Consider the following 22,907-nt stretch of genomic DNA (forward strand, 5'->3'; position numbering starts at 1 on the left):
TTGTTGCGTTCTTTATAGGACAAGCACATTTGCGTCTCTGTGCTCCCCCATGAGAAGTTGTGTCTTAGTCTCTTTTGGAACCTTCGAAGCCTGTAACCCATTCATTCAATGCTGTGTAATGACATGCGTTGTCTGGGAATGGGGCTGGGAGTAGCTTATGAACCTTCCAGTAGAACAGCGTCCCACTTTAACTGCCACTGATATCAGTCTGGTAATAATGAAAGCTGGAGCCAGTAGCTGTCAGTTTGGACTTGCAGACGATGTATCTGAGAACCAGAGCTGGGCATTTTACTAAGAATTTGCAGTGTAGGTCTACAGCAGGGGTACCCTTCCACCGTCCGTTTATTCGCCATTTTGTTCGGCTGGAAAAAATAGTACCCGCCTATGGGCCGGTCCGCCTATGATTTTAAACGGGCTTCCGTTAGCGTTTTTGGCTACAAACTGCGACCAACTACCGCTAAATTTTGGTCCGTCCATCCATTTACCAAAACAAACAACGTGTCATATTCCTACAGATAGTACACTATTATGCAGTTATTTTGTGTATCTACAACATTCTGCCCAAAGAGCATTACAAAGCCTCACATGCACATGCCCGAAAAATAAAAACAAAAAGCAATAGATCGGCCGGATTGTCATCTGTAAGACCGTCTGGCCCGCAACCAAATGTTGACTACGTATGAAGGTCAAAAGGCTTCACCTTGCTGGCGTTAAACTTGGATGTCCGCACAAGTTGACCCATCCTTCACATTTATCCCTCTGAGTTTTTGGCTTGGGGAAATGAATAAAGAAGACATCCTTCATATGTGGACGGTCGTAGTGTCTGGAGTCGTTCCTGCAAGTTCCATAGCAGCAATGTTTATTCGGCATGTTTCTTTCGGAGATAAAAATGGCAGAAAACAAGCAGCACTCGTCTGCCAGCGCGCGTCTATTATTGTCAACGGTCTATGGTGTGACCCTGACATCAAGCGGCACGCTATTAGGACCCATTAGCTGACCAAAAACATGCCTGATGTCAAATACGAGAATCAAGCAGCAAACTAGGTTATAAAAGTTTACATAGAGGGGCGAAAATTCACTTCCGCTTATGCTTAATTCTTTTCTTTTCTTTGAATTTTTTTTTTTAATTTCCCATTTATCGCCAGCAAAACGGGCATCCATCATAGGCGGATAGATGGACCGGTCCGTTGGATAGGCGGAATGCCCAGCTGCTGAGAACGTTGCACTGATGATTGATAAGAATGTGCATGTGTGTGTGTGTGTGTGTGTGTTCATAGACATTTACATTCAATTGGGAACCTCTGCAAAACGCCCCCATGTTTCAATCAATCAATCAATCACATTTTATTTATATAGCACTTTTCATACATAAAAATGCAACTCAAAGTGCTTTAAAACATTCAAAGCAAAACATAGAATTATCTTCAATCAAAAGAAAAGATAAATTATTTAAAAGTTGTTGAAAGCCAAACTAAAAAGGTGTGTCTTGAGCTTCCTCTTAAAAATATCAACAGTCTCTGCAGACCTGACATCCTCTGGCAGGCTATTCCAAAGGTGAGGACCAAAATGGCTGAATGCAGCCTCGCCATGCATTTTGGTCCTCACCCTTGGAATAAATAAAAGGCCGGCGCCAGAGGACCTCAGGATCCGCGAGGGCTGGTATGATAAAAGCAAATCAGATAAATAAGATGGCCCAAGACCATTAACACATTTATAAACTAATAAAAGTACTTTAAAATCGATCCTGAAACACACAGGGAGCCAATGCAGCAATTTCAAAACTGGCGTAATGTGCTCCCGCCCTCTGGTTCTCGTCAGCACCCGAGCGGCTGAATTCTGCAGTAGTTGCAGTGGTGAAATGCTCTTTTTCGGGAGGCCAGAGAGCAGGGCATTACAGTAATCTAAACGACAGGAAATAAAGGCATGCATCAGCACTTCCGTGTTAGCCTGAGAGAGAAACGGGCGGACTCTGGCGATATTCTTAAGGTGATAAAAACCAATCTTGGTTACATTTTTAATATGAGGAATAAAACTGAGCTCAGAGTCAAAAATGACGCCAAGGTTCTTCACACAGTGTGAGGGATTAAAAATGTGTAGTTTTGGTAAAAGCTTCTCTCTCTGACCTTCGGGACCGATAACTAAGACCTCAGTCTTGTCCTCATTGAGCTGTAGGAAATTATCTGCCATCCATGACTTGATATCTAAAATGCAATTTAAAAGGGTATCAATGGGTCCTGTGTCATCAGGAGACACGGCAATGTTTACGCTTCACCTGTTGCCTACCCCGTGTGTGTTTGTGAAGGCAGGGAGGGGCAGAGTGAGTCTTTCAGTTACTTGCGCGTTAGGTTAGAGGTAGTACCCGTTCGAAAGTATTTGTAAAACGTGCTGATAAAATGTAGGCTAAATGCTAAAAACAAGACATTTTTTCCCATAATGTCACAGGGTGATGACTTGTGCATGCTATAAAAATGACTAATAGACAATGTTCACTCACTTAATTTTAACGCATTGGTATAATGTAGGACAAATGCTAAAGACATTTTACTTGGGGAAAAAAGTGCTGTTTTTACCATGTAGCCTACATTTTATCAATACGTACAAACGTACTTTGCAAATACGTCAAAAATGTTTACTCCTCATTGGCAGTTCCACGCTTCTGTATGTATGCTTGTGGTGTGTCATCCTTTTATTTCAAAAAACAACAACAATAAAAAAACGTCTCAAGTAAGCGATGTCATGAAAATGGATTTTTCTTTTCCTCAGCCCCTTCCACATATATTTGTGTTGACCTTCCACGTTTACTGTTGCATGTTGCGTTCCAGAACCAAGCTGAAGCCCACTACAAAGGCAACCGCCACGCCAGGAGAGTCAAAGGCATCGAGAGCTCAAAGAGTCGCTGTCAAGACGGCGACAGGCCTCAGACTGTGACCCCCACCACCTCTCCATCTCCTCCAGGAGCCCCGGGCACTGCCTCTGAGAGCGAGACCAGCAAACAAGGTGACGGAGCAGAAAATGCTTTCCTGCAAGTGGCCACTCCACGGCGCGGATATGCAGAGCTGGGCATTCCGTCTGCTCTGTATGTGACGGACTGGTTCGTCTATCCGCCACTGACGGACGCCCGTTCTGCTCACGGTTGACGAATGACGGGACAAATTTTAAAATAGACGGATTAAGCATAGACCCGTTTATTTAGTCCGTCATTCGTCCGCAGTCCGTCATTTTTCGTGGCGAGGCTTCGATAGCCGTGGCGAGCAGGGGGAGGAAAATAGTGAGTTGTTGTTGCTTGGTTGGGGGACAGATTTGAGTGAGGGAGCGGGCTGCCAAACAGGGACGGCCGTTTAAAATTAGAGACGGACCGGCCTATAGACGGGTACTATTTTTTTTCCCCCTGGAAAAAAAGGCAAATGAAAGACGACAGAAGGCTACCCACGCTGCAGATGGATGACGAATAACGGACGCGCAATTTTGGAGTAAAATACCCAGCTCTGCACATCTGCCTCTTCAATGGTGAGACTCGAGTGGGCAACTTGTGCGTTGCACTCAAAGGGAATGAAAGGAGACGCTTTAATTGGCCATGAGTGACAACTCCCGCAGTGGCGCAGCCCTCCCTCTTGCAGATCCGCCCACCCAAACTGGTCAGCAACATTACCAGTATCGTGTCTGACCTCGCGGGGTTGACACCAATCACGAAAATAGAGCCCCGTGCGTTCATTTATTTGCTCCCGAGGTACAAAAATGGACTCCTGTGTATTTCTCATCGAGTGAAGAAAGCGGTTTATTTTCCCATTCAAATTTACAGCTGGAAATGATCACAACACTCACACCAGTTAGATTACATTGCATCAAAGTTTCTGTTTTGCTTGCTCATTGTCTACAACAGCAAAAATCGGCACGGGCCTCCTTTGCTTTCTGTTGTCGTCTGGCCACCATTTGCAAGCGAATGTGTGCAGCAGGGTGTTCAAAGCAAACGAATGCCAAGTGTGCCAGAAATAATATCTTGTTTTAATCAAGTCCAACCACAACTATGCACTCCATCTGTTAAATGTAAACATGTTTGGAACACGAGCAGCAGGACATTCCCTTGGCACGTGCGGGTTTGTTTCGGCCAACTCGCTCATGTTTTGGGACCCTTGAGTAGTGTTGTTGGGAGAGATATGCTATTACAACAGCGCGTTTACAGTAACGTTTTTGTTTTTCTGCAGTGTTAGGTAAGGCATTACTAAGAACATTTCAGTCACGCTGTGTTCCTTCGTAGCATTGTCAGCTCACCATTCCCTCGCTTGGCACTCCTCTTGCCACGACTGCTTTCTGTTTGAGTCCCGCCTCCCTATATATGTCCGACTGGGCTGTCATTTTCGGCCCCTATCGATACACCATGGGACAACTTTTATAGCATCGCCTCTGATTATCCGCTGTCACGCAGTGTGGCATCTGTCGTGAAACTGTTACTTAGAGTAGATTTGGTTTGTTCCTATTTACGCATTCCTTTGTGAAGACAAATCGTACGGCAACGGATTTGTTTTTTTTACTTGAATCTATGAAGCCATAAAAACATGCAATTCAATGAAAAAGTGCAAGTTAATGAAAGGCAAGCCTTTTAAGATGATCATCAGGTGTAATGTGTTGTTTAAAAAGATCACTGCCACGCTTCTGCTCTTCTTTTTGTTGAACTCACGATGTACAACCAGCTACTTTCAAATGGCAGTTATGTAAAACTTAATATTCCATTTTGAAAGTAACCAGCACAATTAAGATGGTGCCGTTGACCAAACATTAGCAACAGTTGGACAGCAACATGAGCCATGTTCCAAGCTCCTCTGGTCCAGTTGCGTTTGTTTTCTCGGGATCTCTTCATCCATCAGCTCAGCTCAGCTCAGCTCAGCTCATCTTTGTGTTTGTAGCTCTAACCTCGAGGCTGTGCGTCTCCTCTCTGTTCCTTTCTCCACGCTGCATTTTCCATTCTGTCAGTGTCACCACTTGTCCTTGGATCAAGCACCAGGCGACAGAGCTGCCATCTTTTGGTGACATTTACAAAAGTTCCTGCACGTGGCTTACTGTTTACCAGACATTTCCATCTTGGTGAGTGGAGGCTATGCAGCCAAATCGAGGCCAAAATCTCGCAATCTTTCATAGTACAAAGACGTGAGCCTTGAACCGTCTTTTGGACCCACAAAACCACTTTCCGAGAGAAAATTCTTGAGTGACCAGTCCCAGAATAGCGAGAGGTCCCTTTGGGTTGCTCCGCACCCCTCAGAGGGATTTGAAATGGCCATTTGAGAGCATTCCAGCATGCTGAGCCAAAGAAAGCTTGCTATTATTGGCGTCGCCGAGTAGAAACATGTGAAAGAATCGACTTGTTGTGACCCCAAACCTTGCGCCTTTCTGTTTGATGCATGTGAATGGTATTTGTGTGAGGTCTCACTTCGGTTCATCCCTCCTGGCCAAGAACAACGTGGTCACTGCATTTTGTGTAACATGCAAGGGAGAGCGGTATGGATGAACCATTGTTTGCCGGATGAATTTGTTTCCAGATAATAATACAAAGTAATCAATCAATCAATCAATCAATCACATTTTATTTATATAGCACTTTTCATACATAAAAATGCAACTCAAAGTGCTTTAAAACATTCAAAGCAAAACATAGAATTATCTTCAACCAAAAGAAAAGATAAATTATTTAAAAGTTGTTGAAAGCCAGACTAAAAAGGTGTGTCTTGAGCTTCCTCTTAAAAATATCAACAGTCTCTGCAGACCTGACGTCCTCTGGCAGGCTATTCCAAAGGTGAGGACCAAAACGGCTGAATGCAGCCTCGCCATGCATTTTGGTCCTCACCCTTGGAACAAATAAAAGGCCGGCGCCAGAGGACCTCAGGATCCGCGAGGGCTGGTATGATAAAAGCAAATCAGATAAATAAGATGGCCCAAGACCATTAACACATTTATAAACTAATAAAAGTACTTTAAAATCGATCCTGAAACACACAGGGAGCCAATGCAGCAATTTCAAAACTGGCGTAATGTGCTCCCGCCCTCTGGTTCTCGTCAGCACCCGAGCGGCTGAATTCTGCAGTAGTTGCAGTGGTGAAATGCTCTTTTTCGGGAGGCCAGAGAGCAGGGCATTACAGTAATCTAAACGACAGGAAATAAAGGCATGCATCAGCACTTCCGTGTTAGCCTGAGAGAGAAACGGGCGGACTCTGGCGATATTCTTAAGGTGATAAAAACCAATCTTGGTTACATTTTTAATATGAGGAATAAAACTGAGCTCAGAGTCAAAAATGACGCCAAGGTTCTTCACACAATGTGAGGGATTAAAAATGTGTAGTTTTGGTAAAAGCTTCTCTCTCTGACCTTCGGGACCGATAACTAAAACCTCAGTCTTGTCCTGATTGAGCTGTAGGAAATTATCTGCCATCCATGACTTGATATCTAAAATGCAATTTAAAAGGGTATCAATGGGTCCTGTGTCATCAGGAGACACGGCAATATACAGCTGCGTGTCATCAGCATAGCTGTGAAAGCTGATGCCGTGTCCCCTGACGACATCCCCGAGGGGAAGCATATAAAGATTAAAAAGTAGGGGGCCTAAAATCGAACCTTGAGGAACCCCACATTTAATTTCATGGGTTTTGGAGGAACAAGTAAGAGCTAACAATTGGAGCAAACCGTTTCCATTGGCGTTTGTGGATTGCTGGAAGGCGTGCTACGCAAGAACCCATTCACCTTTCCTGCATATCCTGATAAAAATACAAATCCGAGAATGTATTTCTAGTCGTTTTAGCACTCCATGACAGGACATCGGACATAGTGTATGGCACAAACAGTCCGTGCATGCATCAGGCACTGACAGACATAACTTGAAGAAGGGGCCTCACACACCACAACACGCTCGGTCGGGGTGGTCCCATCTGGATTTTATGCTTATGCTTTATGCCGTTTCCAATACGGATCATCCGTGAGTGAGGTCGGCCGATACCGATTCTGATACCCAGCGCGTGGATTAGATGCACTGTTTTCCATTTAGGAGGCTCGCTCATCGATTCATCCGTCAATTTCCCAAATAGTCATCTCTCTGTTATACAAAAGCAAGACCTTATTTCAGTGGCGGTGCAGAAAACGCACAAACGGAAAGGCATTGATCGTCATGCGCCGAGCACATACTCTTCCGCCGGAATTGGAGGATGATGATCAGTGGACCATCAATCGGAGCATCACTACAATACACTAAGCACGCTTAGGTATGTCCAGACCAGCTGGATAACGAGCTTGTTTCAACGGATGTAAAGTCCTTGTGTTGTGAAAATGATGGCTTTAATGTCCTCTAAGTCTGACACACCACAGAGAAGAAGGTTGTTCACCCTGCCAAATTTGAATGATGAAAAAAAAAAAAAAACACGATTCAGATTCAGCTGACGGATGTCAATCAAATGCCTCTTTTGCCACCTTGCAAAATGGATGCTACTTCGTCAAGCACCTCCCTTATGCCTGCAAATAACAACATATTTATGCCGTGAAAATAGATCTGGTTGATTCCTACGGTTGCTGAATTACGGTACAAAAGAGAATTCTTTGTGGGTAGTGCAAAATCAGCCGCGTATAGTCACAACGTTATAACTCATTTATCTTTCTCACCAGACTGTCTTTGTCAATTGGTTTAACGTTTGGTAGTGTTATATCAAGTAACTTGCTGGCATTTGTGACCTTTTCTGAGACTCAGACTCAACAAAGAATCAACAAATCAAAAAGCCAAAGAAACAAAAGTACCACAACAAGAAGCATGACAAAAGGTTCCCTGATAACTGAAAGCAACAATGAGCTGACAGAGAGTGAAAGGAAGGGAAGGAAATACAAGCAAACTGACGAGACAACGGGGAACACCTGGACAAGGCGAGTGGCTGGAGGGAGCTGATTGGGAGACCCAAGGGACAAAAACAGGCGGAAACACAAAACTTAAACGAGCAAGACAAACCAAGAAAAAGACAAACCATGAAATAAAACTAAATCGAATCCAATAAAAGTCAGCAAAAAGACAAATCATGAGAGACGACGGATTGTGGTGACTTTCCAAAATGTGTTTGGTTACTAACCTCAAATTGGTTCTGCCCAGTCAGGCCACATTTGTTTGATTTGTGTAATGGACTTGTTGTTCATGTTGACTCGTGTTCTTCATGAAGGGGTGTCATTCACGTCAAGTCTGTTGCAAACCGGCTGTTGGAAGTTCAATAAAGCTTATTCATTGCCATTTACTGCCTCATTGTTGTCGGGGCGCTTGCTGCCGATTGCTGAGACTGTTGCTCGCTACATCCCCAAAAAAATGCTGTGTTGAATTTTCTCAATGTTATTTTGTCACGTCGGCAGAAAATCCAAACATTTGGATCCAGATGGCATTTTTTAAGTAGATTTATAGACTACCTAAGTCATTTAAAAAATGTATCTGGATCCGGATGATTGTATTTTGTGCAGCAGCTTGACGATATCAAATTGAGTACATTCAACGCACCAAATTTGTTTCAGAGTACGATGTGGTCGGAGTAAAAGAATACGCCAGAGGTCCTGTTATACATTTCTCATAGACTGGAGTCATAACCAGCAACTATTGTATTCCATGTGTACAGTACACGCAGCAGTGATGGCAACGAGACACTTCTACGGGAGAAAAGAGGAGATTGATGGGCTGGTTTTTGCACGCAGTTGACCTATGCCAGTAGGCCTTGTGGTGAGAAGACGCTTTGCTTTGAGGGATTTGGTGCGCTGAGCTGAGGATTTGACTCTGTGGCTGACGAGAGGCAGCTGTTAACTTGAACAAAGACAAACTCAACTTCACCTTCTTCCCCCTGCTGCTCTCTAATACCCCCACGCTGATGTTGGCCCTTGTTATTGTTGCATCCTTTGCTCCATGCACACACATGGACGCACACGCGCACACACTCAAGGTCAATTAAACAGATGACTTTCATGTGAGAGCTTGGGTCGCATGACTACGGCCTGGCTGGAGAGTATCAAGTTCCACAAGGTTGATACGGTTTCCATTCTAGCGGTCGTTGGGGTAAAACCGTCACAGGACACTTTTTTTCTTTTTTTCTTTCTTATTGTATACACGCAATTTGTTAGGAATCTGCGGAAAGATGACAAATATGCCTGTTGTATGAAATGCCCGCGTTTGCATGACCGCGTCGGACTTTGCCCGCAGCGCTGACAGGGTGAAGAGCGCCTGCTTGCATTTTGGATGGGGACCGGCTCTCTCAAGTTGAGCATTGAGTTTCAGAGCTCACCCGTCAGAAACAATTAAGTGATCTGTAATATCCTGGCCGCTAGCGAGCTCAGACAGATAAGGTAACAAGGTATGTGCTCCTGATGGCGACCTTTGTACACATCAAGGGAGTGTCACGTTACAAAGAGTTTGTCACAGTAACCGACTGTGGGGGAGTTCATCGCGACAATACGTTTGCACGGCAAACACATTTCAAATCGCTAAAAGGACGTGCAAAGACTGAGAACTATGTGTTGCAGAATTGTGGAGATATAACGTTAAATATTTTCACAATTTCATTTTTCCTGGGGGGGGGGGGGTTTGGGCTGGGGCTAAAACATCACCATGTTATGCGCTTTGGAGTCGGGCATGCGTCCTCGCCCCCTCCCCACCAGACAAGAACTCAGCGCCTTCATTCCCTCAGCGGTTATCCAGCACAATTGCAAGACACTTAGTTGTAAGAACTTGAGCCATTTCTACATCAAAAGTGTGCAGTTGGCGAGCTAACCAAGCCTCCGTCCAAAAAACGGCCACAATTTCTAGAACAGCTCGTTGTCCTGATGGAAATTCCCAGGTGTTAGCGCTACAGCAAATGTTGGACTGCAAAGCATTCTGGGATATATCATTATCAGGAAGTCATGCGGCGTGTCACCGTGTTGAAATAAACGGTTAGCGTTGCCTTCGCCGTCGCTGTGTTAGGTGCAAGGAAGCGGGTGAGCGCGTCGCTCGATCGCCCTCCGAGCGGCGCCCCCTACCTCCCTCCCTCCCCGCCGTTAGCTTGCAAGCGAGCTGGTGGCTAGTGGCTCTCGTGGCGCCGTGGCGAGCCCTGCGACTAACCCCTGGGATATCTTGTCGCACACTCCCACAGTGTTTGAAAGCGGGGAGAATGGCTTAATGTGTCCTGAATTAGGAAGCCTCATTGTCAGAGATTTTTCTATTCCTTCAAATTTGGCAAGGTTAACATCGTTCTGATCCGTGCCATCAAATTAGATGACCTTTATTTTCCCTTGACTTGAACATGTTACAGTGCGACATACTGAAGCAGAACATTTCTTTTCGTTTTTCTACACTTTGTCTTTCTGCGTTCAGTGCCGAACGCGAGTGTTTGCGCTGGCGGTCGGGCCTTCCGCACGCAACGTCATTGGATAATCCCAATGTTATGGCATTTCCAAGAAGCCGTGACAGATCATGTTACATTTGAGGCATCCGGCTCAGTTTTTTTTACTCTCTGCAGACAACAGACATTCCTCCAAAAGGCTGTCTTAAAAACGCCACAACTTGACCAACAAACCAACAGCATACGAGACGTCATTGTAATTTCCTGACATGGATTAAGTCAGCAGACACAGCGGACTCCTACAAAGCATCTGGGCTGAGTTAACGCTCTTTGTTGACTCCACACTCACCCCCCTTGGTGAATATTTTGGGAGTTGAGGAAGGAAGGTCACCCTTGAATTTGGCGCTATCGGTGCTGCGTGGAGAACGTGCGCTCAACTTTGCACTTGAAGCAAACATGGGCTAATTCTAGCAAGTCTTGAGATAATCCACCGCAAAGCCAATGAGAGTGACCAAAAAGGACTTGTGCGTGTGTGCAGTTTGGCCTGCGGATGACCCGCTTTCGAGGCGAGGAGGCGTTCAGCTGTGCTTTGAGCTTGACCAGATGTGAAGCTTTGGCATGGCGCTGGTCCGTGCAGCCTTTATCGCTGGTCCGTGCAGCCTTTATCGATAGTCCTCCCAACGTGGGTTCAAAGCGCATGTTATGGATTCAGAATTTGGGGGTGTGCGTGCGCAATGCGTACGGAACTCAATTTAGATTCGAATGCAGCCTAGCCTCCGGCGTCATGGACTCGCGTCCCAACCGCTGCGGAGCTTTGCGAGCGGCCCGCTCCTACTTGCCATGTAAAGACCGTCAAAGATTGGCTCACAGCACGGGACGAGTGAGAGGGCTCAATTTCGACCAAAACAGAGTGAGAAAGAACATCTGTTTGACGCCACCCTGCAGCTGGAAACCTCCAAACCTGCGCGGAAAAGAGAAGATTGCCATTTCGGAAGGCGCCGGAATGGAAAGCTTTCACGATGGCATGTTCATCAGATGTGATGTAATCAAAGTGTGGATGTAATTTGCTTTTGCATAACTCCAAAATGATCTCATGGAACAGAAATATGCGAGCGCTCTCTGGCCTGTCATGATGCGGCAATCTTTAAAAGGCCGTTGAGTGCTTGAAAGCAGCGTTTGCTTTCTTACCACAAATATCGCATCATAGCTTTTTAATGCCATCATCTGGTGGGGCGCTGAAGTTGGCTCCACACGCAGGGGAATTTCGAGGCAGGCCTAATGCGCCCTCCTCGTTGGGGGTGGAGGGGAGTAACCCACCCAAATTTAGGGCGTCTTATTCAGACAACACCCAGGGTGAATACCACAGGGATAGCGTAGGCTGATCCAAAACACGTGTGAGTGCGCGCTTATCCGTGTTAACAGGTTCACAAACATCCAAAGAATAGGAAAGAAGCCTAGAAAAAAACAAACAAGAAATGTGAAGTGCAGTGGGGGGGGGCTCAACGGATGTCGCATTTCATGACGCTTTCTTTGTAATTCCTGCCTTAGCCGGTGACAAAGTGTGCGCCATGACTGAGCGTCATCACGGCCAAAAGTAACAGCTGCGTGGGAAACCACCAAAGTGGACCAGCCGCACCGTCGGCGTCCCGCCCCAAATAAACAATCGAGTCGAGCAAACATCTTCGAGCCATCCCCCTGACTGCCGGAAATGTGCGCCCTCATCCCTTTCATGTCAAATTGCAATGGACAGAAAGAGTTTTTCATCACTTTTGGCATGCGCGCTCGCAAATGAAAACCATTTGACTTGCACCTGCAAGTGCTTGACTCGGTCGGGTTTGCGCTGTGGTTTTACTTCGCCACATTTAAACGCCCTCATCCCAAAGTCAAACACTTGAATGTTGTCCTTTCTCAGTCTCACCACTGTATTTCGTGTGCCCTCCCCCCCCCCGACTCCTTTCGCTGCAGATGAAACGCGGCCAGTGTCAAACGGGCCCCCGCTCGCCACGGGACCTCTTCCCCCTCAGAGCTGCCCACCCGGCCCACCCGAAGACCCAGCCTCCGTACGCCCCGCCCCCGCCACCAGCTCCACCTGTTCCTCCTCGCCAGGCGGCGGCGGCAGCGGCGGCAGCATCCCCAACGCAGAGCCGCCCCCGTTGTCAGCGGCCCCCGGCGGACCGGAGACGGAGACGGAGGAGGACAAGGCAAAGAAGCTGCTCTACTGCTCCTTGTGCAAGGTGGCTGTCAATTCCTTGTCACAACTGGAGGCTCACAACAAAGGTGGGTCTTGTATCCAATAAGCACTCCTGCAAAAGTCTCGAAATGCAATCAGGACCACGCGTTCAACCCGATTGCGCCAATGGTCAGAACCGGAGGATGACCTGGTCCAAGAAGGGCCGCCGAGCAGTCTAACTAAGAGCTGAGGATCTTCCAACATCCCACGTTACCTCTTCACACGTGCTTGACCAAAGAGTCCCAACCAGGCTTGTGTGGCACCGCAGTGGGGGGATGTCTGGGGGCTCTCGGAAATGATCTCATTTCACCTACGCTGAAAAAAGGTCGCTCGGATTGACTCAATTGTATTCCGTCAAGTGGTTGCTCGAATGGAAACAGCTTTTTAAGTAGGTGTTTAGTCAACTTAAAAGATGTGTCTGGATCCAGATGATTGCATTTCGTGCAACCCCTTTTCGAAATTAAATCGAATATATTTTTTTCAGTATCATTCGTTCAAAAAGTAATATTTTTTGCTTTTTGTTAGTGACATATATTGGAAGGCCCAACAACGAAATGCTCTTCCAAAGTGCGGTCGACGTGTCGCCACCTGTCACGGCTCCCGGCAAATATATCAACTTCATGTTGAGTTCAACATTTCACAACGACTAAGTCAATTTGTGAATAAAGTCGGACAAGATCATCAATATTTGCGTATTCTTTCCGTGACAGTTTTATTTGCCGGTGTGCCTTGAGCTCTTGTTTCAATGGGCGCCTTGAGTCCCCAAAAATTGCCAAACGCGAGCAAGCGTGTTTTCTCTCGTCCTCGGCTACACGCGGCCCGCCGTCCGTAGCCCGAGGCCCTCGGCTCCAAACGCTTGCACTCAACGTGTTGATTTGGGTGCAGGGAAGGAAAACACAAAGCTTGTGTCGCTGCAGCAAAACCTCACTTTCTCACTCGGCGTCTGCCGGTTTGAATCCTTCTCCTTTTTTCCCCCCTTCGGAGGGAACACTTTGTATCTGTCGACTCTGCCCATTAGTACGAGGCAGCGCGCGCACTCGCGTGCTCGTGTTTATCCTTCGCGTTCACACGTGTTGACGGTGTGTGTGTAAGTAAAAGTAAGGGGCCACCACTTTTGTTCGGCATTAATCAGGCTTCGATTTCATTCGGGTTGTGGAGAGGCAGGTCTCTTCATCTTTCCAGTTCTTCTGTGCAATTTGTGGCTCAGTTGTTTTGGTTTGTCCTGGATTAGAAGTTCATCCCATGACGACGTACGCAACAAATAAAAGGCCAGTGACACACTAAATACTTGCCGCTGGGGCCTACAAATACAGACATTGGGATGAAACAATCGATTCCAATGGCCCGTGTCTGCCAGCACGTGCGAATCCAAGTGCATAAAGGAGCGCTGCTCCAAAAAGCGATAGCAGATCATCAAGTCCCGCCCCCTCCAAATGAGTTGGAATGTTCTGGAATCGATGACCGGCGCTCATTCCCCAAAACAAAACGCTGCATGTTTGCAGGGTCTAAAAATAAAGACACGTGCGGCGCCGCCGCCGCAGAGCGAGTGCGCAGGAGAGAATGGACGAGCGACGGCAAAGAAAGAAAGTGTACGTGCGCAATCCTGTCAAATGTTTGGCCAAACACATCGCCGACATTTGTATTGACACAAATGTGCTGGTGGCTGCGTTTGAATGTGTTGCTGTTCACATCTGAGGCAAGCTTACACAGACCACAAATGCGCTTTCGCTATCCATTTTCTGACCGAAATAGAAGAAAGGCGAGAAGGGACACCCCCAAGAGAGCATTCCTGGCCTTGAGTGAAAGCAGCCGTCGTCCTCCTCGGGGGGGGCCTCCGCGCATCTCGCCCTTAGCGCCCAGAACCCTATCCCCGGACCCCCCCCCCCAAAATCATTCTGAAACCTTAACTCTCTTCAAAGGGCTTTGAGAGAGTTGAGTCTGAGCCAGTGGCTTTCCTTCAAGGGTAGGAGGGCATCGCATTTGGGGGGGGGGGGGGGGGTGATGCAAGCTATTGATGTGGGACTTTGACACAAACATGACCAACGTTAAAGGGGGAAAAGAAATGTCATGCGGAAAAGAGTGCCCTGCTGAATTGTAATGAAATGAAATAAAAGTGGCAATTCTATCAAACGAGGCATCGAAACCTCTCTCTGACCTCACGCGCTGTGGGCGTGTCCGTCAGCTGTCCATCAAATCAGCGTCTTGGAAAAGCGGATGCTGCTTGGCGGAGCGTCGTTCTTATGCGTACACATAACGACATATTCGATCAGCAAAAAGAGATCGGCTTCAGGCCTCGGGCGGCTAGACTCGACACAGGGTCCGCGCTCTCCTGTCTTTCTCGGTGTGACGTGTGCACTCGAGGTCAACCACAAGGCGCCCTAAAGCCAACGTGCCGAGGGACCCTCCAAAGGGAAGATGCATTTTCCTGGCGAAGGCTTATCCAACCAGCTAACCGCATGCCACAGTTGTGCCTCGGTAACGATTATCTTCAAACGGGGATCACGTATTGAGAAACAAATTCTCGGAGTCTATAACGGGGAACTTCAGTCCCGTTCCCTCGAGGGCTGCCGTCCTGCCCGTCGTCCATCGCTCCCTGTTGCGAATGGACAGGATTGTCATCCACCTTGCCGATGATTTGCTCATTTGTATCAGGTGCGTTGCTGCGAGGAGAGAGGGCAAACGGGGAGAACGCCAGCCCTCAAGGAAGAGGATTGAAGGCCCCTCATGGTTTTTGACGTCCTCGCGGTCACTGGATCAGTTGACTTTGTACGACCGGGGTTTTCTATGCAATTAGATTGACACCTTGTGGTCACACTACTACGGCGCATACGTTCCTAAACAGCACCAACCGCAGCACCGTAATCGCTTTGCGTCACAGCGCCGAACGCAAGACTCCAAAGCCTGTAGCGAGATGCAATCGTAAGACCTTTCGGCCGACAAAGGAATGCAATCGTGCCGCGTCCGCGGGCACACGCGGGGCACCGGGTGTGCACGAACCCCACCCGATGAAACGTCAATCAGCAACGGTCACGAGAATGGCACATGAACGATAAAGTGCAGTTCATCTTTGGGGGCCGTATGCGGCTGTATGACAAAAGCGTCCTCGAGTGAAGAGCTTCAGCGCGACGCTTGCATCTGGCTTTCTCGCTGCAACTCTGCCTTGATCGCAACTACGAGCAAGAGACGGGAAATGGAGAAGTTGGTCTCCATTCGGGCCACTTGCGACAATTTTCAAAGCGCTTACTAGTAGCACTGATGACACGCGTGTGCGTGCAGGTACCAAACACAAAACTATCCTGGAGGCTCGGAGTGGGCTGGGCCCCATCAAGGCATATCCGCGCCTGGGTCCCAAGCCCGGTGGGGAGCAGGGAGGTGGCCCGCTGGACCCCAACACTCAGGAAAGAACCTTCCACTGTGAGATCTGCAACGTGCGGGTCAATTCGGAACTGCAACTCAAACAGGTATGTGGACGAGGCTACACGCTGCTCATGTTTTTAAATGAAAATCGCACCGTCACCCCACCGACAATATGGAGTCACATTTCAACGGTCGTCAATTTTGCGCAGTCCGGTGCCTGTCCCCCACGAGTAGCCGGCGTCTACTGTTCATGGAGACGGTAACAACAAAGCTCAGCCGACTGCAGTGAGAGTACATTTCCACAGAGGATAAAGAAAATATGCCAAATAAGCCCGCGAGTAGAGTCACATTGCCGGTCTACATGTTTTGCTCGACCACTGTTTGTGTCCTTGAAGCCTCGTTTTCAAGAATTGCTCAAGTGAATTCTTCAACAAATAGTTCATTCAAGCAAAAACGGCCCGGAAGAAGGCTGGAATCTTGAAAAAAGTGCAGGCAGGGCTCACTCCAATCCGGACAACCCCGAGAGAGCAATTGCAAACCAGTCCCTGCCGCTTGATCGTCTCCTTCTTCGTCATGTCATTTGTGTCTTTCTGTGGCGCGCGTTGACTTGTTTCAGCACATATCAAGTCGAAGGCACCGGGACGGCGTGGCGGGCAAGCCCAACCCCCTCCTCAGTCGGCACAAGAAGCACAGGGGAGCCGATCTGACGGTAAGCGCTCGAGTCTGCTTCGTCTCCGCTTCGTCCGCAAGGTCGCGGCTCATCTCCCGAAAGGCGCCTTTCGTGTTCCCGGTCCGGAACTAATCCTTCTTCTCTCTCTTCCTGTGGCCCCTTGTGGTCTTCAGTCCTCTCTGACGTTCTCCAAGGGCCTCGCCAAAGCCTTGGGGGCCGGCCTGCTCCCCAGCCCCTTAGCCGTGGCGGCGGCCATGGCGGCGGCCGCTTCCGCCAACCCGCTGGCTCTGCGCCCGGCGGCTCCGGCGCCGCACCCGCATCACCACCTGCTGCAAGGACCGCCCCTCAGCCACGCCATCTTGAGACCGGCCCCGGGGCCCATCCGCACCACCCACGGGCCCATCCTCTTCTCCCCTTACTGACCCCTCACCCGCCGACTTGGGCCCGGTCGGGATGGGCCACTGTGAAGACACCAACATGACCCGCAGACAGCGACGCATCCGAACCTATTTAAATATGTGCGGCGGAGAAAAGAAAAACGTGAGGGAGGAGGAGCAGTCTCTCGTATTTCCCTTTACCTGAAACCCTTCGTCCATTTCTGGGACAGATTCTGAGCGCGGGCTGCGGACGGAATGGGCCCAGAGGAGCCGCGTCATTGTTCATTCTGCATTGAGCTGCCTTGTCCGTCCGTCCATCCCGGTCGCCCTCCTTGGCTTCCTTGCGCTGCGGCCCAGTCGGCCCGAAAAGCTGCAAAAGAAACAGCAGCCGCTGCGCCGCCCAAAACGCGTGCGTGTCGCTGAACCACCTTGCGTCCCTGCTGTCAAAATGTGCTCTTCTCATCCTGTGCTATACTTCCAAAAAAACAATCTTGTTTTGTTGGTAGCTTTGCTGAATTAGTCCACCTTTTTGTGTGCGCCACATCGAGTGTTAGGGTGGCCGTAGTAACAATGCACACGTCTTCCTTTTGGAGCAGCAACGAGATCAAAGGTCATGACTGCTGACAGGCAGGTGGGGGGGGGGGGGGCGGGGGGGGGGGGGGGTTAGGGGTACTCCCTTCCCTTGCGATACACTGACAAGCTCAAGTGAGAAAGGTCTTAGCGCAGCTTGTTGAACAGGTTGACTTTGGACACTTTGTATTTCCAAAATAGATTGCGCCAACAAAAACATTTCCACAGGGCCGACCTCACAAAGAAGAAACCCGAGCAGTTTGGGAGGGACGCGCAGTGGAACCTCCAAATTGGAACAGAGTCGGTATAGGGTGACTTCCAAATTGTTCACATTATTAAAAAAAAAAAAAAAAGAAGAAAGAAAGAAAAAAACCAAAACACACATTCACTACTCACAAAAGGTAGTGATCTGAGGACAGTGTGCATTCTAGGATCGTTCCGAAATTTGACCCTAACCACAACTAACGTTTGGCGAGTGGCGTCTGTGTTGATAAAAAAAACCTTGATTAACTGCGCAGGTGATTAAAGTTGCAATTGAACATTCCTTACTGCCCTACAAGTGTGAAGAGAAGGTAGCCGCATTGTAATCAAGCTAGAATAGAGTACAAATCCTAATCGTTTTCTGCTCGACGGCCAGGAATGAAGAGGGAATTGGAAGGCGCCCGTATACTGCCACCTACTGGCGCTTTTTAGTACTGGCGGAAGAGAATCTGCAAGCAACATGCAGGGGCTGCTGCTTCGTTGGAAAAGTGCCATTTGCAGACAGGCTCAAGCCTGTTGAGGCCATTATACTTTCAGTTACGCGCCAGTTACGTGAGCACCCGCTTGGCCAATTAAAAATGCGTGCGCGCACTTCAACTGCTATGAACATGAATGGCGTTGCTTCCATTGCGCACAGTTCCCGGACGCAATTTGTCTCATTTCTGTTCCTATGAGTACTCTTCTGTCACTGGTGCTCATCCAAACAATTGAAACACAAACTGGGCGGCTCTTTAGCAAGATGGCTGGCATCGCGTGTCATGCGCACAATGATGTTTTGCATTTGGAGGCTTTTTCTCCTTTAGTTTCGCCACGTTTGACTTTGGGGGTTCTGCTGCACTGTCACTGCTGTATTTTCACCAAGAGCTCACAAAGTGCTCTCAAGAAGAGAGACGTCTAATCGAGACACGTCTCCACAGGGTGGGCGGCGAGCTCGGGCCCTGGTGCTCGCGACCGAGTTGTGTACCCTTCCCTCCTGCAAAGTCAATCTGAACCGCGCTGCCCCCCAACAACGCTGCGCCTTTCTCCCAGCCTCACCTCCCTTTTCCTATACAACAGCCGACGCATTTAATATTGAAAATCACAGTCGGCGAGACTAGATGAGAGCCAAATAGATGAGGAGCGCAATGCTCTTGAGTCGGAGTGACAGTTGAGCTGCAACCACAGCGAGGTCAAATGCGACCCAGTCACTCGTTTCCTTCCAGAAAGTGAAAGCCATGAAATGCACCACGATTTGCTTTCCTCCGCAAAGACTGGTGAGCACTTTGCTCAGTTTGCACCGTTTGCTTGGACTTCATCCCATCCCATGAATGAATGAATGAATGAATGAATGAAGGAATGAATGAAGGAATGAATGAAGGAATGAATGAAGGAATGAATGAAGGAATGAAGGAATATGAGCAACGATAAGGAAGAAAGACAACACCATGACACAATCCAGAAAGATTTAAGGCCCTGTAAAGAGAGTGGGGAGGCGTTCTGAAGTGTCGACCCAATGTCGCAATGAACGTCGCCGTATGTGTGGAAGTGTACACTGTTGCCCTTCCATTCGGGAGCAATGAGTTGGAACGTCTCACCTTTTTGTATGACTATCGCAATGCAATGAGCCTTTTTTCCTATTAGCTTCGTAACACGTTGCTTGGAGTCATACTTGTAAAGTGGGAGCACGCAGACAGACCTGTTCTTCCGTCGGGATCGTGGACCCTCCCCAGGCTTCCTAAACCGGACGGAGAGAGGGCAAAAAAACAAAGATGGAATTGGCTTTCGGGAGTCAACCCTCATATTCGAGGGCCTTTTGCTGCTGTCGTCGTCGTCGTTTTGCTCGGGTCATCTCCGCTTTGGGGACAGGGTACAACACCAGAGGTCTTGAGACAAAAGCTGTCGAGACTCACGGCGCTGGCAGAGCGCTTTTGTCCTTAGTCGTGTTATTTTCGGAGCGTCAAACGCTTGACGTTGCTCAACTTCAAGAAGTCCACCTCCACCGTCGTGCTCTCTTTGTTGCCGAAGCGAGGAAAAAAAACCCCCCAAAAACCCCCCAGTTCTTTCTGCCAGTGAGGAAGCGTTCCAGGGTCCGCGCTCTCCTTGCTGGCGGTGTGCGCAGCAGACTGGACCGCGTGTGTCGTCACGCCACGCTCGCCGGCACCTGCTCGCTTCCTTCCGTCGAACGCCTCACTGGAGTTTGAAAGTGGCCTGACGCAATAGTGGAAAAAGAAATCTGCACATTTGTTCCATCACTTGATCCAGCGTCCTGTAAACAAGACATTTGAAGCAATCGTCATGACTCTTATTCATTGTTCACAAATGGAAAGAAAAAAAAAAAAAAGAGAGAGAGAGAGAGATTAGATTCTTATTTTCTAGATTCTTATTTTCAGAGCAGGCGTTTCATGTTAGCTGTGTTTCGGCTACTAGCCTTAGCCTTATTCTGCCCTCTGTCTCTCCCGCAAGGGCAGAAAGAGAGACAGGGAGGCAACCATGTAACTTTGTCTTGCCAATAAAGTTATTTTTGAATTTCATTGTGGGATGGACAAAGACTTTGTATGACGAACTGTAGCAATATCCGACTCGTTCTGGCTACTCTTGTTTATTGCAATAAGATGAAATTGAATAATATGTGTGTATGTGAGTAAATCATTATAAATGTCATTTAAACATGAAAAATACACTTTATGGAAAAAGCTGTTGCTATAAAGAGAAACCCTGATGGAGGAAAGAAAATGTCAATAAATCATTACTCAAACGAGGGGAGAGTTTACGTGAGTGGGATTTAAGCGTCTAGCTTTGATTCTGCAGGAAAAGGCCTCTCTTCGTTGAGTTTGAAATGGCCCTCACCTGAAACACGCCACTGCCGAGATTTAAAAAGGCGCAGCGTGCGCGAGAAATGGCTGAGCCATGTGGCCATGCATGCGATGGGAAAATGCATACGTGGCCCGAAACACGCATTTTTATTTGGACTATCGATATACACTGAAAAACTGTACTTGTAAATCGGGACTTGGGCATTGGTTGCACAGAATCAAAGTGCCTTCCGCTCAAATATATTATTCGATTATTTTCAAGGAAAAGAAACGACCGCATTTTAATCATGTGCAAATGAAATTTGAGCATTTTTTTTTCTTTTCAGTGTTCAGTGACCTCTTTGAGAAACAGACTTGCTGTTGTCCGCTGTGATGAGAAGCAGCTTTGTTCTCCAGAGTGGGAAGCTTTCACGATCTTTCCCTTCAAGCATTCCTGACATTCATCTGAGTGCAGCTTTCAGGGTCCCTGCAAACAATACACGGCCTGGCCATTAGATGGCCATACTCTACTGACTGTGCCACACACTCTGTGGCTCATTGCTGCACCTACATAATGTCTGTCGACCCAAGTCACGTAATTGTTTTGAATTATTCCCCAAAAAAAGACGAAAGAAAGAAAGAAACCCAGTCACAAGACTCTCAGAAAGTGGAACGGCGTCACTGGCATAGCTGGAGGAGCCTTTTTGTAGTAAACAAAAACCCAAAGCAGTCTTGTTTCAGTGCAATGAAGTGAAAAGGGATCATTTCCCGCCACGCATCTGATGATCCCTCACGTTACATTATGCATTATTGTCTTACAGTAATTCTATGATGAAAAATACTCATCTCTGTAGGCACAGCCGAGACCATCTCCTGAAGTTTCAAACAAGTGTTAATGTCGGTTCTATTTCATACCCTAACCCTATATATGTATATATATATATATATATATATATATATAGAGAGAGAGAGAGAGAGAGAGAGAGAGACTTCAGTCGAATTGCTTCAACCCACTGCAAGATCTTTTTTGCTCTGATGAATCCTCATTTGAGACGGTGTCAACAACTGAATCAAGGCTCAATCTGGAACTTGAGGCTACTTCCATCAGGATGCCGATGATGCAATGCATTTCTTACCAAGTTCAAATCATCTCCAGCTACTTTCTGGTACGTGATGATGATGATGAGGAGGAGGAGGAGGAGGAGGAGGAGGAGGAGGAGGACTCACTTGAGTCCAACGGGCTCCACGGTCACAGGGAAATTGAGCACATGTACCCACCAATTTACTGAACGTCTAACTGCCTAACAACAAGAGTCCACGCAAATCTGCCAATCAGTACGTTTTCAGTCTTCAAAACGTCGCTGAGCTTTTGCACATAGAGTTCTTGAAATTTGACCGACTAAAGAGAAGAGATCAAATATGTTTTCACGGCGTTGTAACCGCAAAAAGCATGGGTTGCATTTCCATTTGTGGCAGCAGCGCTTCAAGTGAACTGCGCGCCTCCCGTCGTTGACCATTCGAAAAGCCTCTTTCTGACTTGTCTGGACTTTGGAAGAGGAGCAGGTCCAATCCGTTCTAACGCGATTTGCAATCGGAACGTAGCCATTCCTTTGACTGCTTGCATGGAAACGTCGATTATGTTCCCCGCTGTCACCGCTTGTGTTAACCTTGACCACCCACTCCAGCACTGCCGGCCGTCGTCCCGCAGTTGTGCTTCTTGCCTCCGGCTGCCGCCATGCCAAAAAGTTAAGCGGCCGCCTCTGCTCCTCCGGCTGCACAAATGACGGAGCCATTTCAGACATTTCCTCCATGTTGGCTCACAGTTGACGACCTAAACGAAGCCCACGCTTTACGCTGACATCACCGGGAGGAACTGGAGCTATTTGCTCAGGTGGGATGCTTGTTTGTCGTGAGCAAGGTTGCGACTTCGTTTCCCCAAAGAGGACGGCATATTATTGGGGGGCGGCAGAGCCACCCTCGCCTTCGCAGAGAAGCGTGTGTCTGTCATTCAAATATTGAATTTGACCTCAGTCCGCCTGGCTTGCTCTTTCTGTTAATTGCACTCCGCTTTAGGGCAAACCCTTTCATTCTGTCGATTGCCCACTACGTCTTTCTGCCCTCTCACCATTTCAATTCCGATTCTTCCCACTGAAAAGCTTCTTCACCAAACACTTACCTTACCTTGACGTCCGACCAGCACGGGAGACAAAGCGGTTTACTCACACAGGAAGCGTGGCACCAAAGTCAAGTCAAATGTATTTGTATAGCCCTTAATCACGGGAAAGTCTCAAAGGGCTTCACATACGCACCAGATCATATACACGACATCCCCTGATCTTGACCCCCAGGAGGGCAAGGAAA

At 47.9% G+C, this 22,907-nt stretch overlaps 1 protein-coding gene across 2 annotated transcripts in view; it reads left to right on the plus strand.

Moving 5' to 3' along the window:
• The window catches only part of znf385a (zinc finger protein 385A), a 53,307-nt gene extending 35,732 nt beyond the window's left edge, over positions 1-17,575 (plus strand). For both annotated transcript variants that reach the window (XM_086042329.1, XM_086042337.1), the window contains 5 exons: positions 2,823-2,997; positions 12,276-12,587; positions 15,817-16,001; positions 16,514-16,606; positions 16,741-17,575. In XM_086042329.1, coding sequence (XP_085898455.1) covers positions 2,823-2,997; positions 12,276-12,587; positions 15,817-16,001; positions 16,514-16,606; positions 16,741-16,989 — 1,014 coding nt within the window. In that variant the 3' untranslated portion in view covers positions 16,990-17,575. The remainder of the gene's footprint in view (positions 1-2,822; positions 2,998-12,275; positions 12,588-15,816; positions 16,002-16,513; positions 16,607-16,740) is intronic.
• Positions 17,576-22,907: the final 5,332 nt, after the last annotated feature.

The sequence above is a fragment of the Filicampus tigris genome, chromosome 1, assembly GCF_054856515.1.
Source record: "Filicampus tigris isolate MCC_2025a chromosome 1, RoL_Ftig_1.0, whole genome shotgun sequence".
In the NCBI taxonomy this organism is placed as follows: domain Eukaryota; kingdom Metazoa; phylum Chordata; class Actinopteri; order Syngnathiformes; family Syngnathidae; genus Filicampus; species Filicampus tigris.